Source organism: Jaculus jaculus, chromosome 6 (genome assembly GCF_020740685.1).
Source record: "Jaculus jaculus isolate mJacJac1 chromosome 6, mJacJac1.mat.Y.cur, whole genome shotgun sequence".
NCBI lineage: Eukaryota > Metazoa > Chordata > Mammalia > Rodentia > Dipodidae > Jaculus > Jaculus jaculus.
In genome coordinates, this window is record NC_059107.1 from 78409121 (window position 1) to 78425824 (window position 16704).

At 42.5% G+C, this 16704-nt stretch overlaps 1 protein-coding gene across 17 annotated transcripts in view; it reads right to left on the minus strand.

Annotated features, from left to right (window-relative positions):
• The window catches only part of Aak1 (AP2 associated kinase 1), a 225578-nt gene that overhangs the window by 26400 nt on the left and 182474 nt on the right, over positions 1 to 16704 (minus strand). For 14 of the 17 annotated variants that reach the window (XM_045153151.1, XM_045153149.1, XM_045153148.1 and 11 more), the window contains 4 exons: positions 14541 to 14770; positions 12573 to 12730; positions 10302 to 10406; positions 6368 to 6463 (listed from right to left, as the gene is read on the minus strand). In XM_045153151.1, coding sequence (XP_045009086.1) covers positions 6368 to 6463; positions 10302 to 10406; positions 12573 to 12730; positions 14541 to 14770 — 589 coding nt within the window. The remainder of the gene's footprint in view (positions 1 to 6367; positions 6464 to 10301; positions 10407 to 12572; positions 12731 to 14540; positions 14771 to 16704) is intronic. The other 3 variants (XM_045153163.1, XM_045153162.1, XM_045153153.1) reach the window with 1 other exon arrangement.

Genomic DNA, 16704 nt, shown 5'->3' on the forward strand with positions numbered 1-16704 from the left:
CTCCTACCTCTGCCTGGCTCTGGGAACCAAGCCAGATTCCACAGGAAACCAATAGGCTCCAGAGAGACCCTCCACTGCTCTTTAACTAAGAAGAGTGGATACAGACTCTAAGGACTAAGCTTATATCTCTCTCTAAGGAATAAGCTTATCCCTTTTTATTCAAATTGTTTTGACTTTTGGTTGGACAATCTGTTCTATTTTACAGATAGAGGAGAATTATGGGGGAGAACGAGGATACACCATGCAGAGAGAGCCAACTGTTTAACCATGATATGGGTCACCTCCAACTCATCTGCCCAGGCCCAGAAGGGGAATCAGTGGCATGAATACTGCTCTCATGGCTAGACTGAAAATGGCGACAGACACTGTGGTCACACAATCCTCATAAAAACAGAGATCCAGAGGCTACAGAGAAAGCAACACTAAGTCAGACCCATATCTTGCCCACCAAGGCTCAGGGAGCATCACTGAAGAGGGGTGTGTAAAGATTGCAGGAGCCTTGGGGTGGGTGGAAATAGCCTGAGATACCTTGTTTCTCCCATCCCTGTAGGCAAAGACTGAGGCCTCTTGTTCCCCACAATGAATACCAATAAACCCACCAAAGACCTTCAACACAATTGGGGTAAGGGAGAGGGATTCTATATATGCAATCTATTTATAAAAAATCAATAAATTAAATGAATTTTAAAGGCCTCCGGTTCTAGGAAGTGGCACTTACGGAGCTTCCAAAGCATTTTGGAAGCATTTGTTTAGTCTTTTGGAACTGCTTTCAAGAGATCAGACCCTTGTGTACTGCCGGTGGGAATGTTAAAAAAAAAATAACCACAGAAAACAATGTAGACTCTGTGAGAAACAGTATGGGAGCTTTTTAAAACCTTAGTAACAGAATTCCCACATGACCCAGAAATTCCATTTCTGGGTATATATCCAAAAGAAGAAATTATGGTTACAAAACGATATCTACATTATTCAACAGTTAACAGAGAGAAGCAGCGTAAGTGTCCATCAAATGGGAAAAAAAAAAAAAAGGACAAGCAGCATGTGGTCCACATACTGTGTAATGTTAGCCTTAGCAATGAAGGAAATTCTGACTTATGCAATATGGTAGAACTGTGATTATGTATCATTTCCCTTCTATGAGGTTCTTGGGGTGGCCAAATCCATATAGACTGAAGATAGAGAATGGCGATTCTAGGGGTTGAGAGCAGGTGAAATAAGCCTATTGTTTAATGGGTACAGAGTTTCAGTTTTGCAAAATAACAAAAATTGAAAGAGTTGTCAATAAAAAGTTTTTTTAAGGCTGGGTGTGGTGGCATGTGCCTTTAATTCCAGCACTTGGGAAGCACAGGTAGGAGGATTGCTGTGAAGTTGAGGCCAGTCTAGGACTACAGGGTGAGTTCCAGGTAAGCCTGGGCTAGAGTAAGACCCAACCTTGAAAAAACAAACAAACAAAAAGTTATTTATTTATTTATTTACTTCTTTGAGTAAGCAAGCGAGCACAAGAGAGGGCACCAGGGCCACCAGCCACTGCAAATAAACTCCAGCCAGATGCACCACCTTGTGCATCTGGCTTATGTGGGTACTGGGGAATTGAACTTGGGTCCTTAGGCTTCACAAGCAAGGCCTTAACCACTAAGCCATCTCTTCAGCCCTCAGAAGTTTTTTGTTTTTTTAAATTTAAAATGTGGACTTCCAGGTACGACGGCGACATAGGAGTCAGGCCAAAACAGCTCAGGGAGGGGTTTAAGCAAAACCACAGCAAAATATATTCTGCTTTCAAAAAGTGAAGGTGTATAGGTTTTTATTAGACACAGTGGAGAAGCAGGAGAGACCACGATCTACTAGAAAGGAGAAAAATGGTCAGAATCCCACCAAGGTGCTTGTGACCCTGATCCACATGGATGGATCTGCCTGCCCACCCAGCCAGACACAGAGCTGCAGGAGCAGAGACCAAACAAGGGGATGTTCCAACTGCTTCAGCCTCCTTGCAAAGTCAAGAAGTGTGAAGGGAAGACAACAGAGATCAGCTAAGGAGCTGCTAAAAGGGATACAGGTGGGACCAGCTGAGCAGTTCCAGTACAACTCTAGGCTTCCTGCACTCTCCCCTCCCTCAACTGTCAGAAACAGCGAACCTCCAGAGAACACATTCAGCTCCTGGTGGCAGGGCATCCAGTACATCTGATCAAACACCAGCCCCACAGCCCAACACTGAGGAATCAAGGTGGGAACTCAGCATTAGTGAGATTGGAAGCCACTCCAAAAGGTAATGAGGCTAACTGACAAAAAAGCAGGTACATAGGCCTGCATTGCAAGTGCTAATCTCTCCATGCAAGGGCGGGATATGGGTTAAATATTCTTGGTTGGCTTTACCATTCTCAAGCTATATTTGGGGGATGACTATTATTGCCTTAGGGGGTGCTTTCAGAGTTATAGGGCCTTTGTCTTTTTCTTCTGTCATTATTGGGGGCAGGGTCAGATTCAGATCCAGGCTGACCTGGAACCCATTTCAGAACACAATCCTCAACCTCCTAGCTGACAGGATTAAGGGTGTAGGACAACACATGCCCTTAGGGATTTTGGCTTTAAAAGGTTATCTGTTTGCTTCAATCCCCACACTTGCATACACTGTGCTGTTTTTTTAAATTTAAATTTTAACTTATTTATTTGACAGAGAGAAAGAGAGAGAAGAAAGGGGGGGCGAAGAGAGAGAGAGATATTAAATGCCTGACAAAGATTTTAAAATTTTATTTATTTATTTATTTCACAGAGAAGGAGAAAGGGAGGGAGGGAGGGAGGGAGGGAAGGAGGGAGGAGGGGAGAGAGAAAGGGGGGGGAGAGGGATGGAGGGAGGGAGAATGGGTGCGCCAGGGCCTCCAGCCAGTGCAAACAAACTCCCAACAAGTGTGCCCCCTTGTACATCTGGCTAATGTGGGTCTTGGGAAATCAAACCAGTGTCCTTTGCCTTTGCAGGCAAATGCCTTAACCGCTAAGCCATCCCTCCAGCCTCTGACAAAGATTTTTAAAAACTTATTTTTATCTATACCAAAGAAATCAAAGGAATCAAAGAAGAAAACAAAGGAATCAAAGAAGAAAACAAACTCCAGAAAGAGAACACAGGAAACCAGACTAATGAAATAAGGAAGTCACTACAAGACATGAGCAAGGAAATAGAAATACTGAAAACAAACAAACAAACAAACAAACAAACTGGCAGAGATACTAGCACTGAAAAACATAGTAAGTCAAATAAAAACCTCTATGGAAAGTCTCACCAATAGAATGGATGAAGGAGAAAACAAATATCTAAACTAGAAGACCAGGTGGCAGACCTAATACAGTCCAACAAAGAGAAAGAGAAGCTAATAAGAAGGTATGGATGGGAATTTCAAGATATTCTGGACACTATGAAAGATCAAATATAAGAAGACTGGGTATAGTAGAAGGAGAAGAATTTTACTCAAAAGGCATAGTAGGCATTTTCAACAAAATCAGAAAAATTTCCCTAAATTGGGAAAGAAATGCCAATGCATATACAGAACACCAAACAGAAAAAACCTGGAAAGAAACTCTCTTTGCCATGTTATAATTAAACTACTAAACACATAAACCAAAGAAAATATATTGAAAGCAGTTAGAAAAAGCAAGTCACCTACAAAGGTAAGCCCATCAGAATAAATGCAGATTATTCAACACAAACTTTAAAAGCTAAAAGGGCTTGGAATGATGTATTTCAAGTTCTGAAAGTTAACAATGGCCAACCAAGATTACTTTATCCTGCAAAGCTATCTATCCAAATTCATGGAGAAATAAGGACTTCTACAACAAAAACAGGCTAAAGGAATTTATGACAACTAAGCCAACTCTACAAAAATACTTGAAGGCTTCACGCTGAAGAGAAAGCAAAACACACACATGAGGAAACAGGAAAAAAATGAGCCATACTTAAATAACAGCTAAAATAAGCAAGTAAAGGAAAAACAGGAAGTGAGAAGAATGAAGAGAATAAATACAGACCTTTCAATAATAATTCTTAATATCAGTGGCCTTAATAACCCAAACAAAAGACAAAGGCTTGAACACTGTATTAAAAGGCAAGATCCTGCCATTTGTTGCCTCCAGGAAACTCATCTCTCAATAAAAGACAGACACTGTTTTAGGGTGAAAGGATGGGAAACGGTATTTTAAGCAAATGGGCCTAGGATACAAGCACATGAGTCTGGACTAAAAATCAGAAAACAAAGTAATTCTCATATTCTGTGAAAATGTCCTATTTTAATAGATTTGTTTCTATTATAACTCAAGAGGGTCCTTAATTAGTATTAGAGTATATACTACTAAAACTCTTGTAAGAATCTCCCAGAATGGGAGTTGTGGAGGATCAAGAGACAGAGCAGGACAGCAGCTTTCAGATGCATCTTTCATGCCTGTCAGCAATTTCCCAGGCCAACAGATTTGAATGCAATGCAAGGACCCAAAGGGTAGCTGGGCATGGTGGCACATACCTTTAATTCCAGCACTTGGGAGGCAGAAGTAGGAAGCTCAGCGTGAGTTTGAGGCCACTCTGAGACTACATAGTGAATTCCAGGTCAGCCTGTGCTAGAGCGAGAATCTACCTCAAAAACAAAACAAAACAAAAGAATCCAAGGGGTGTCACAGGATAGATGCCACAGCAGAGGGAAAAGCGGCCACTGAGTATCCCATACCTTTACAATCTTTTACTCAAGACTGGCTCATCCAGGTATTACCAGACATACTGGAAGAGAAGAAAGGAGATCCCTTTCTTCTGCTTCCTGTAGCCAACCCGTATTGAATTGTTATTTTTGAGCTACATCCACGTCCAGTAAGCAATGCTACTACACACACTACCTGATGAAGGCAAGCAATAGGGTCAACAGAGTGCCTCAGTACAAGAGCAGCAGTCTGTCTAATGAATACAGATGAACAAACAGACCAGTCTTAAAGCAGCCAATCCAATATCTTTGACAACTGAGGAGAAAAGAAAAACCAAGCTGATTCTGTCAGTTCAAGGCCAAGATTTGGAGGTCATAAGAATAAGGAAAAGAAAAAAAAAAGGAAAAGAAAAATGAAGTAAAATGATGGCTAGATCCTTGTAAGGAGTTTAATTTAACTGCTTCTCCAGAAAGGGAGACTTATGTTCCTCACACTAGAACCCCAGCCTAAATAAACAAGTAAGCAACAACAACAACAAAGAAATAGAAAACATATGAAAATAGAGTTGTGGAAACAATGGTATATATGAGGCCATGGTTATAAGAAGAAAATAATAGTAGTCAAAAGAGACATGGTATTTGTAATGTTGCATCAAAGAAGAAAGGTGCTTTATGGAGAACTGACTATGGAAAAGGATGATTTAGTGATCCATACAAACAAGATGCTTTTTCCAAAATAACCAGGAACAGTTGAGTCCAAGTGTTAGTAAGAATAAACAACTACATAATGATGTTAAAAAAAAAAACAACAAAGAAAACATAAAAGGTATGGGGAGGGGAAGAGGAATCAGTTTTTGGACCATATCCACTCATCATTTCAAAGCAGTTTCAATCTGAACACACCAGCCAGTTCTTACTTTCTACATTGCTCCCTAGAATCAAGAACAGGGCCCTGGAAGGGGAAATTGGAACCATAGCAGTCACTTCCTCCACTGGCCCAGAAGGGCTTCAGCCAGGAGCAGAACATGGAAGGGAGCCTAGGTCTTTGAACTCACCCTAGAGATGTATTAAATACTGTTAATTACAAAGCCAAAGTACATGATAGCAAGTAGGAAATGGATGGGGCACCCAGAACCCCAGCATCACACACAGTCACTACTTTTGTTTTGTTCTTTTTATCAAATGTTTATGAATTCCACCACCATACTACAATCATATTGGACTAGTGTTATTTCTAATACATAGGCCCTCCAAATTATCATAACCACAATCAAGAATGAAAAACAAACCAGGCATAGTGGTGTACACTTGTAATTCCAGCATGTGGGAAGGTTCCCTGTGGCTGGTGCAGTAGCTATGAAGGTAGGAAGATTAGGAATTCAAGGTCAGCCTCAGCTACATAGGGAGTTCCAAGCCAGCCTAGACTACATAAAACCCTGATTAAAAAGAATTAAAAAAAAAAGGGGGGTGGGAGATGAGAAGCAGAACACTGGTGTGATAGAGAACACATGTGGCATTACCTAAAGTGATTTTATTATCTTTGTTAAGGACCAGTACCCTCCACGATAAGTGTATCCTCTTACCAAGAAAATAAAAGTATACAACAAAATTAGGACTTGGAATTCAGGTATTTTTAATGGAATATTTAGAACTCTCTAGAGAGTTGTCTGGGTCTATGATCAGTCCTATTTACCTACCTGGTGCATCAGGTACTTGAAGAGGAATGAAAGGATCAGATACACTTAGAAGTGGGATTCCAGATTCCAGAGCCTGCCCACCCTTTCTTTTTTCAGCTGGAGTTGTTTGGAGGGGAAAAAGATCAGGAGAAACAAATGAAAAAAGCAGAAAACTTTAAGTACATCCAGATGTATTTATCATCTACTCACCCAACAGCTCCAATTACAGAGTAAGTGGACACATAGAATAACAGAGGGGTGAGTAGAACGCACATGTGTGTGCATCTACTTCCTCTATTCCTTGCATCTTGATCCTACTGCACCACCATGACATCTAGCTGTCCTCAACAGAGCACAGGAAAAGCAGAGATAGCCATCTTTCTGCCATGGGTCAGACAGGTCCTAGCCTCTTGATCTTACTAAGATATTGTTGCTATTTGCCCTCTACTTGGAAAACCGTGCATTTATGGAAGTCTATGTATCTACTCACCATGCTCACCTCATTATCTCCTCTTAGATCACTGTCTAACCCTTAGGTCATCACAGACTTTTCCAATGCCACCTGATTTCTCCTTATAGCCAGCATGCTGCTGGGTTAAATTTGGAATCCCTCTCTATGTTAGCTTGGACTCCTATATGTGAAGCATTTCTTTTATCTTCCTGAGCCTTGGTGTTTTACCTAAGAAGTAGGCCTTCACAAGAGCCAAGGTGCTGGGCATGCTAGGTGTCACTGTTGGCATCTCTTCTGGCTTATGGCATGATTTCTTTCCCCTCATCTCCCACTCTGCCTGTGTCCCTAAGGGTTTGTCTGTCTCTGCACGGGGAGGGCTCTCTGCGGATGGTGCGGCAGCTGAGAAGTGAGTGCTTCTTGCCCTTATGCTGTACACTCCAAACATGACCTTGGCAGGCTTGGCTCTTCCTTGCCGGCTTATTTCCTTCTGAGCCCAACCTTCCAGTTTCTTTCTTTCTTTTTTCTTTAACTTATTTATTTTTCTTTTCATTTTTTAATTAAGAACGTCCATGATTATAATAATGCCCTCCCTTCCCCCACCTTCCCCTTTGAAACTCCACTTTCCATCATATCCCTTCCTCGTCTCAATCAGTCTCTCTTTTATTTTGCCAATCCTCCAGTTTCTTACTCTCCCCTTTTCAGTACTCTGTGTTCCTTGGACAGACTCCATTGCTGACACAGCAGCCACCTCTGCTGTCTCAATGCCACCTCTGGAGGGCCACTAAGATGTAGTTGGTGACATATGACAATGTGAAAGGCAAAATTGGGATCACTGGGTGAACCTATGAACCTACTGAAGAAGCCACCCAATGCAGGAGCCTAGGCAAGGTGGGACAGAAGCACTCTTGACCCTTGCTTAGGCATGCATGGCCCTTTTCAGCTGAGTCGCATTTACAGGAGGGAGTGGTAACAAAGAGGGGCTAGGGTATAGATGGTCAGATGTATGTGACAGAGGGGACAAAGAAGTACAGCAGTGTCCTTTAGTGGGCTGCCTGGGTGATTCCAACCAGGGAACCATACAGAGGGAAGGATAGCAAGAGTGCATGGATTGAGGGGGTACCTTGAGGCCAGTTGTTGTTGCCCCTACCCCTCCATAGCCATATCTTTTTTTTTTTTTAAATTATTTATTTATTTATTTATTTGAGAGAGACAGACACAGAGAGAAAGACAGATAGAGGGAGAGAGAGAGAATGGGCGTGCCAGGGCTTCCAGCCTCTGCAAACGAACTCCAGACGCGTACGCCCCCTTGTGCATCTGGCTAACGTGGGACCTGGGGAACTGAGCCTCGAACCGGGGTCCTTAGGCTTCACAGGCAAGCAGTTAACCGCTAAGCCATCTCTCCAGCCCATAGCCATATCTTAATATAATACAGACCCCAGAGTACAAATAGCTGTCACTATACCCAGTTCAGTGACATCATAAACATGTATAAAATTGCTAAAGACACAGGATCTCTAGGACTCACTGGTCAGCCAGTCTAGCCTACTTGGTGAGTTTTAGGCCAGTAAGAGACCCAGTCTCAAAAAACAGGTGGCACCTGAGGAATGATCCTCAAAATTGTCCTCTGGCTTCCACACATATGTAAACACACCTTTACCATGCCTGTGCTTTTTTATTCATATATTTTATTTCTTTGATAGTTGTCTTTGGTTTTCTTCCTACTCCCTTTGTATATGTTTTGAAAGCCTCAAGTGGCAGTGTGTGTATGTATGTATATATGTATGTATGTATTTAATGGCTTGGCCAGGGGGCTGGAGAAATGGCTCAATGGTTAAAGACACTTGCTTACATAAAGGCCAGCCAGAAAAACATCATATAGTATAATTGTGGCAGTTTTAACAATGAACCACATATGTATTGAGCATGAGATACATGTTAAGCCCACTGGGTAATTTTGTGTATGTGTGTGTGTGTCTGTGTGTGTGTGTATGATCTCAGGAGACCTGTATATCATAGCTGGAGAGTGACAGACTAGAGATGGACAATCAGAGAGCCAGCTTACAAGCAGTAAGAGTAACACATCAAAGGAGAGTCCTCAGCCAGGATAGCAGGCTTTTGCTATAGGAATCTGCAGTGCCTTTCAGAGTGATGGGACAATTCTTGGCTCTTGGTTGGGCTTTACCTCAAGAGTTAGGGTGCTGGATGGTCATGGTTATGCAAAACTTCTACTCAGTCAGTGGCCTCTAGGCTCTTGTCTTATGAATTTGATAATTAAAATCCATAGACCACAGAGGGTGAAATTTAGAAGGATTTTATTATAGAGCTAAAGAGAAGGAAAGAAGGTGGAGCTCCTGTACAATAGAAGGTGGTCCCTAGAGATGAGCAGAACCTGGTTAAGGAAAGGAAAGTTCAAGTGGAAGGAGTCCTGAAGAGAGAAAATAAGCCTGGTGACTCTGATCTAGCTCTTATGGGAATTTACTGGATGGGGCTGAGCAACTGCCAATGTTTTTAGTTGCCCACCAGAACTAGCTGGTAATACCCTATTGCTGAAGACACCACATATTTCAGTTTCAAAATACTGAGAAATTAAGCTAGAACTGAGCTGGAAGACTCCTACCTTCTGGCTAGCTCAGGAAGAAAAGTCATCAACAGTCTTATACACCAGTGAACCCTGTGAGCTACACAACTGATGAGTGAGGGAAAAGGTGCCCATTGGTGCAACAGTGGCACGATTATTATGGGATAACCAACTTCTTTCTGATTACTTTGAGGCCTGCTCCATGGGAGGGAATTCATGCCAGTGGCTAGAAAGGTCATAGGCCCTAGGGGAGAAGACACTACTGCTGTTTGGTTATGTAGGTATGCTGTACCCATCAAATTACCGTTTAAATACTAGTATTTGTGCCCATGCATAAGCACTACTTTCATCTTTAGTCAGAAAGGCTTCCTTTTGCAGATGGCAGTGACTACTGAGGAGCTTCAAAACTCATCAAAATTCTGAGAATAAATGACTGTTGAGCTCTCAGCACTAAATGAGACATCTCTATCACACCTGCCAATGATCAAGGAGCTTTGCAGTATAATTTTTATTAATAAAGTAGAAAAACAAGTCTCTCATTACTTCTATTATAAAAAGTTATAAAAACGCACTTACATAAATACAGCTCAATAGCACATCAAATATCAGCTAGAACATCTACTCAGAAACCTTCACATCATCTCAAAGACCCTAAGCAATGACAAGAAACCTCCAGAATACTACTCTTCAAATCAGAAATATTTGCATAAGAGAGCGGGTTTTGCATGTGTTACATCACCCTACCACTTTAATTCAAGGTGATTCTAGACAATCTCCTGTTCCTTTCTGATTGGACATCTATTAAATGAAGGTAAACATGAGTTACTGCCATGACCAATGTTCACTGGTATGCTAGTAATGTCTGTGGAGAGGAAAATTAAAGAGTGACAATAGTGAGGTTGGTTTCAGGTATGTGCCACACTCACCAGTTCCAGTAGAAAATGAGGAAGTGACAAAAGCATCTCCTTGGGTTGACTGGAAGCCTGGGATCAAACTGTCCGCTGAGCCACTGAGCTTCTCAGGAAGCTTTCCTGGGGGACAAAAATACTACTTGGTTTATCCCAGCAGAATCCTGCAGTGCACAGGCACATGTGGGGTTGAAGGGCACCCTATAACTACACTCATTACATTATGGCAGGCAACACCTTGGCTACTCAAAGGTCCTTGTCTAGTCACTGCAATAACTTAGAAAAGGAAGGCTGCTGTTGAGAATCAGAAGAGATATCATGTTAGTTTTGCAAGATAAAGAGTTCTGGAAATTTAAAATAGTAAAGATGTCAATTATGTTGTATTTTACCACAATTTAAAAAACTCCTTTAAAGACAGGATCTTATGTAGTCCAGGCTAAACTCACTATGTAGATGAGGATTATCTTCAATTTCTGATCCCTCTGCTTCTATCTCTGAAGTGAGTGATAAGAATTATAGCTGTGTGCAGCTATGCCTGATTTATGTGGTGCTTGGAACAAAACCCAGGTATTTATGCCAGGCAAGCACTATACCAACTGAGCCACATCCCTAGTTCATAGTTAAAAAAATTGTTTAAATAGTAAATAAATAAAAATAGAGAGCTGGGCATGGTGGTACACACCTTTAATCCTAGTACTTGGGAGGTGCAGGTAGAAGGATTATTGTGAGCTTGAGGCCAGTTTGAGACTACATAGTGAGTTCCAGGTCAGATTGGGCTACAGCAAGACCCTACTTTGAAAAACCAAGAGGTCGGGGGAGGGAGGAAGGAGAAGAAGAAGAGGAGGAGGAGGAGGAGGAGGAGGAAGAGGAAGAGAAGCAGCAGCAGCAAGTACACACCGCAGAGCATGCTGCCTCTGGCCCTCACTTGAAATCTCCTTAAATCCCAAAGCATCTAAGGCCTATTTTCTTTTCTTTTTAAAATGATTTTATTTTTATTTTTATTTATTCATTTATGAGAGGGAGGGAGGGAGAGAGAATGGGCACACCAGGGCCTCCAGCCATTGCAAACGAATTCCAGATGCATGTGCTACCATGTGCATCTGGCTTATGTGGGACATGGAGAATTGAACCTGGGTCCTTTGGCTTTGCAAGCAAGCACCTTAACTGCTAAGCCATCTCTCCAGCCCTAAGACCTATTTTCTAAGGTGGAAGTGCTTATAAGAAGTGGTGAGGGGGAATGGTTGGAAAGCAATAGTGAGATATTATGATGAGCAGGTATAATAACAGTAACACTATATGAAAGGTGACATTCAACCCCTAGCTTAGTGCCTAGCTGAGGGAAGCCCTATAGATGGCAACGGCATCAATCACAATTCGTGATGAGGACTGCCACCACTAGGAGGCAGATGGTGATGATCACTACTGGGTTGATGGAATCTATGACCAGCATGGCTGCAATGCTAATGACACTCTTGGCTGTGCCACAGGTGGCACAGAGGGTACCAAAGATCATGGTGGAGGGGGGCGCTTATGCTGGAGAAAATGAAGCATAGTCAGGGCTGTTCTTGGCCTTGGTCACATCTGTGAGTGGGGAAGAGGTGGTAGAGCAGAACCAGGATGGTGAGTGATGGTCAGATAAACGAGCAGAGGGTAGTAGTGAATGCAAAGGCAACCTGGCCAATTAGCCACTGTGTTTTATAAATAGAAGCTTCAGCATTGCACAACACAATTTCCAACTACATTATCTGAGATTTCTCAGATGTATCCCATCATTCCAAAGTGTGTGTATCCTGTGTTCCAAATTAGAACTTGAATCTTTTGGACAGAACTCTATGTTTTATTTAAAGAGTTTATTTTCTGTGTCAGTCAACATCAACACAAACCTGTGATCACAATGAGAGATTCAGTGTCTGGGTGAAGCATTCTCTTGGACAAGCAGTCACTATTTCTGGGACAATAAGCTCACTTAGGAGGAGGGAGATCACCAGACACCTCCAAGGAATGATCGTCTTTGGTGTGACTATACTGATTTACGTCACAGACCCTTTCCTACATTTTTTCCCTTGTGGTCACACACTGCCTCCCAGTGTTGAGCAGGAGCTCCTAAAGATTAAAAAAAAAGACTTTAGTGCTCTGGTATGCCTCAAAACTAATTCTTTGAGGGACATGTCCAGGCTATCAAGCTAGCCTTTCATGAGCACTTCCCTCTGCAACTAAGATGCACTTGAGCTCCTGTCTATTCTCAGCAGAGACATCACTGAAAATCACAAAAAATGGCAGCTTGCTCACCTTCCCCCAACTTGGCAAAGTCCTTGTTCAGCAGTTCCTCAGCTGTGAGTTTGGAGAAGTTGTCATCATCAAAGGGATTCCATGTGGAACCTTCTGAAGCGTTACAGACATTTTGCTGAGAGGTCCGTGGAGAACCTGAGGGAGTGGTGGTTGCAGACCTAGGTATGTTGCCACCGCACAGAAAAAAAAAGACATGAAAGTTGAACAAAGCAGAGGGCTTAAGCTTTCTCTTCATTCTAGGATCACATTCTTTCTGAGTATCTCAGTGTTTCCTTAAAAGGACTTTCCATAGCAACTGATTAGTTTAAGTCTCCACAAATACTGTCCACTCTGAAATGAGCATGTCCTCTTCAGCCCTCACGAGGTCATATAGCTTTCTTCATCTCTTGAAAGGCTTCAGTACAGGAGTCCATACTATTCTTCCTTAGGTCTGTACCTCAAGTATAGTCATGCCTTGTTAGGAGTTAGCCCAGGCTTATTTAGGCTGCTTCTAATCTTTCAGGATCTAACACACATAGTAATAAGCTACAATCACAGGCAGGGATGTCGCTCAGTGGAACAGCACTTACCTAACATGTATGAGGCCCTGGGTTCAATCCCCAGTATATCCCTCCTCAGAAACAACAACAAAACAAACAAACAAACAAAAACCACCAACCACACAGTACAATTAAAGAGAAATACACATTATCACTTATTTTGTGTTCCAGATCATGTAGGTTTCTTTTAGTTTCTCTCTTGCTCTCTCTCTTTGAGACTGGGTCTTATGTTGGCCTGGAATTCACTAGGTAGCCAAAGATTAATTCCTGACCCTCTCTCCTATATATGTGGTGCTAAACTCATGGTCTATACCAACCGAGTAACACCCTCAGCCTCCTAATTTAAATATTTTTAACTTTAAAGTGTATGGTTCCAAGAAGGCTGAGGGTTTAGATGCTCTGACTCAATACTCACCTAAACTGACAGAGCCAGTCAACAACCAATTTTATAAAGGGTGGCCAACTCACAGACAAAGATGGCCAGATGTACAAAGAGTTAATGATAAAACACTGTGACACATGCTCCAAAAAGGCACAAACAAAATGCAAAGGGTCAAAGTAACCTTTGACATGGGTCATAAGGGTCAGCAGCAGTCCTACCCAGAGAGGACATGGGTGACTAAAGGCTCTCGAAGAAGTGGTGGCATGGCATCTGTGTGAACAACATTTGCCAAAGGTTGTTAGTATGGGGAGACCTGGTCAGATTGAAATTATACACACACACACACACACACACACACACACACACACATATAATTTGCTATCATGTGTGTGTATGAATGTACACATTCCTGAGTATGGGTGTGCCAGGGTCTCTTGCCTGCACCACTTTTTGCATCTGATTTTACATGGGTGTCAGGGAACTGAACCTGGTTGAGAAGGCATTGCAAGCCAGCACCCCAAGTACTGAGCCATCTGTCCAGTCTCCATGAGTTTAGAAAACAGTGCAAAGCATGGAATAAATGTGAGAACAGAAACTGAAATTCATTCTCTCTTCTTTCTTTCTTTCCTTCTTTCTTTCTTTCTTTCTTTCTTTCTTTCTTTCTTTCTTTCTTTCTTTCTTTCTTTCTTTCTTTCTTTTTCTTTATTTATTTCTCCCCCTCCCTCCCTCCCTCTCTCTCTCTTTCTTTGAGGTAGGGTTTCACTCTAGCCCAGGCTGACATGGAATTCACTATGTAGTCTCGGGGTGGCTTCAAACTCATAGCAACTCTCCTGCTTGTGCCTCCTGAGTGCTGGGATTAAAGGCATGTGCCACCACTCCCAGCTGAAATTATTTCTTATGATCAGTACAGTACACTAACTATGGGCAGGTAATACGTGAATGTACTATACATGCACATCTTCGCACACCCACAAGCAAGAGCCATGCAGTAATCGCTCAGGTAAAAGCATGCCCACAAGGTAAGAAGAACAAAGAAGTACCACATACTTGGACTTATTGAGACTGGCCTCAGCAGCAGCTGCCTGGAGCAGCTGGGTTGATTTGCTAGCAGGGACCCCAAAGACTGCACTGTGGGTTACGTCACTGAGAATCCGCCTGTGCCCAGCACGTTGGGCTTTGGGTGATGAAGGAGGAGTAAGAGAGCCAGCTTTCTGGCCCTGGATGGTCGGAGGTGGGGTTGTCTGAACCTTTGGCTGTTGCCTTGCTGGGGCTTGAATCTGTTAGGGAGAGAGATGCAGTGTTTCATTAAAAACAAACAAATGGGCTTTTACCCCCTCCTGCTTTCTAATGGGCAAGGAGCTCTCTGTACTTTCTCCCATTTCCTTCTTTTAATCTAATAAAGTCTCTCTAAACCTTAACAAAAAGAGAGAGAGAGAGAGAGAGAGAAAGAGAGTGAGAGAGAGAAAAGGAAAAAGGAAAAGAGAAAAATAGCTAAGCATAGTAATGCCCAAGTGTTTGCTTGAAGGCCAAGATGATCAATAGCATCACAAAGAAAACAGGCAGTGACCACTTGATCTGCAGCTCTGAGACTGATACTTATTGTCTGACATGTCTATAAGGCAATCTTCATCAGCAATAATGTATCGGTCAACCACCTGTAGTTCTTCCCAGAGAGTAAGACTGCAGAAGTTATTCCCAGCCCTACAGATACAGAATGAATGTTTTGTTTTTCTGTTTGTTTTGAGGTAGGGTCTCACTCTAGTTTGGGCTGACCTGGAACTCCCTCTGTAGCCGAGGTTGGCTTTAAACTCAGTGATTATCTTACCTCAGCCTCACAAGAACTGGGACTAAAGGCGTGTGCCACCATGCCCAGCTCCAGAACGTATTTTAAAGGACCTCCTTCTGCTTCTGAGGACACATAACTCGTTCAGGATGCCTTCATGGGACATACAGTAGGCCCTACCTTCTAGCCAACAGTTAGAAGCCAGATAAACAAACTATAGCCAAGACACTTTGAAGTGAATGATCTCTGCTGGGGTGCTGACTCCCTACCACAGCTAAGCAAAGTGAGCCAGACAGAATTCCACTGTGACTGAAATGTGGTAATGCTTGCTTTATTAAAGCCCTTTAGTTCACTGATGGGACAGAGCTATAAAATTTTATTTCTGCTTCAAACCCAGAACAGATGCACAGCACTGGTTTAGTGGGGTTTGCTTGCTGTAGTCTTCAACTTGGAAATAGCATTGAAGCACAGACCTTTAGTCTCAGCACTCAAGAGGCTGAGGAAGGAGTGCTGAGAGCTCAAGGCCAGCCTGGGACTAGAGAATAAGTTCTAGGTCAACTTGGTCTAGAGTGAGACCATGCCTCAGGGGGGAAAAAAGAAGGAAAAGAAAGAAAGAAAAGGCACTGAAAAACCAGTGTGAAATACAGTAAGACAGAAGAAAAAAAAAGCCTTATTAATGATTGAGCTAATAACATGAGGACTCTTGAGATGTGGGCCATGTTCAGAATGAGGGCATAAGTGCCACCACATAACAATAAACAGGTACGACCATAGTTGTGACCACATCAATGACCCCTAGAATGAGCCATGTATATAAAGGAAGGTACACTTTTTAAATGTTAGGAAAGCTTCCAAAACCACTTTCCATAGTTCTGTTATTCTGGAGATGACAGGTTATTAAGTGCCTCAGAGATTTAACTATCCCTCTCCAGACCCTTCACTCATTAGAATTGCCTCTCCATGTTAAAACTTAGCTCTCATGTTTTGTCTTGAAGGGAAATACAGAATTTTGGAAACCAGAATATCTAGAACCTAGGATGCTTACAGCATGCAAGTCTGTCTTCATGTTGTCCACAAAACTTGGGACCTTTTTAGAGGCAAATTATGTACCTGTGCCAGTATACTAGCCACTTCACCGACAGAATGAATGATACTCTATCAGATTCTACTGTCAGTCAAACTAAGCCAGAGGGTAAAAGAGCAGCCTGCTGAGGAGCAGAGAGCTCTGTGAAGGCAGAGGTCTAGCTCCACATCTTCCTTTGGGGATTCAGGGCTATATGCGAAATGTCAGCTGAATACCAGCATCCACTGGGAACTGGCTCATCTTACTGGAAAGGGTACTTCATCGTTGAGTCCCTTTGTGAGGAAGCCTGCATACTACTTGGAGAACACTTTCCCTTCTTGCTCTTATTCATTCCATGAAGCACT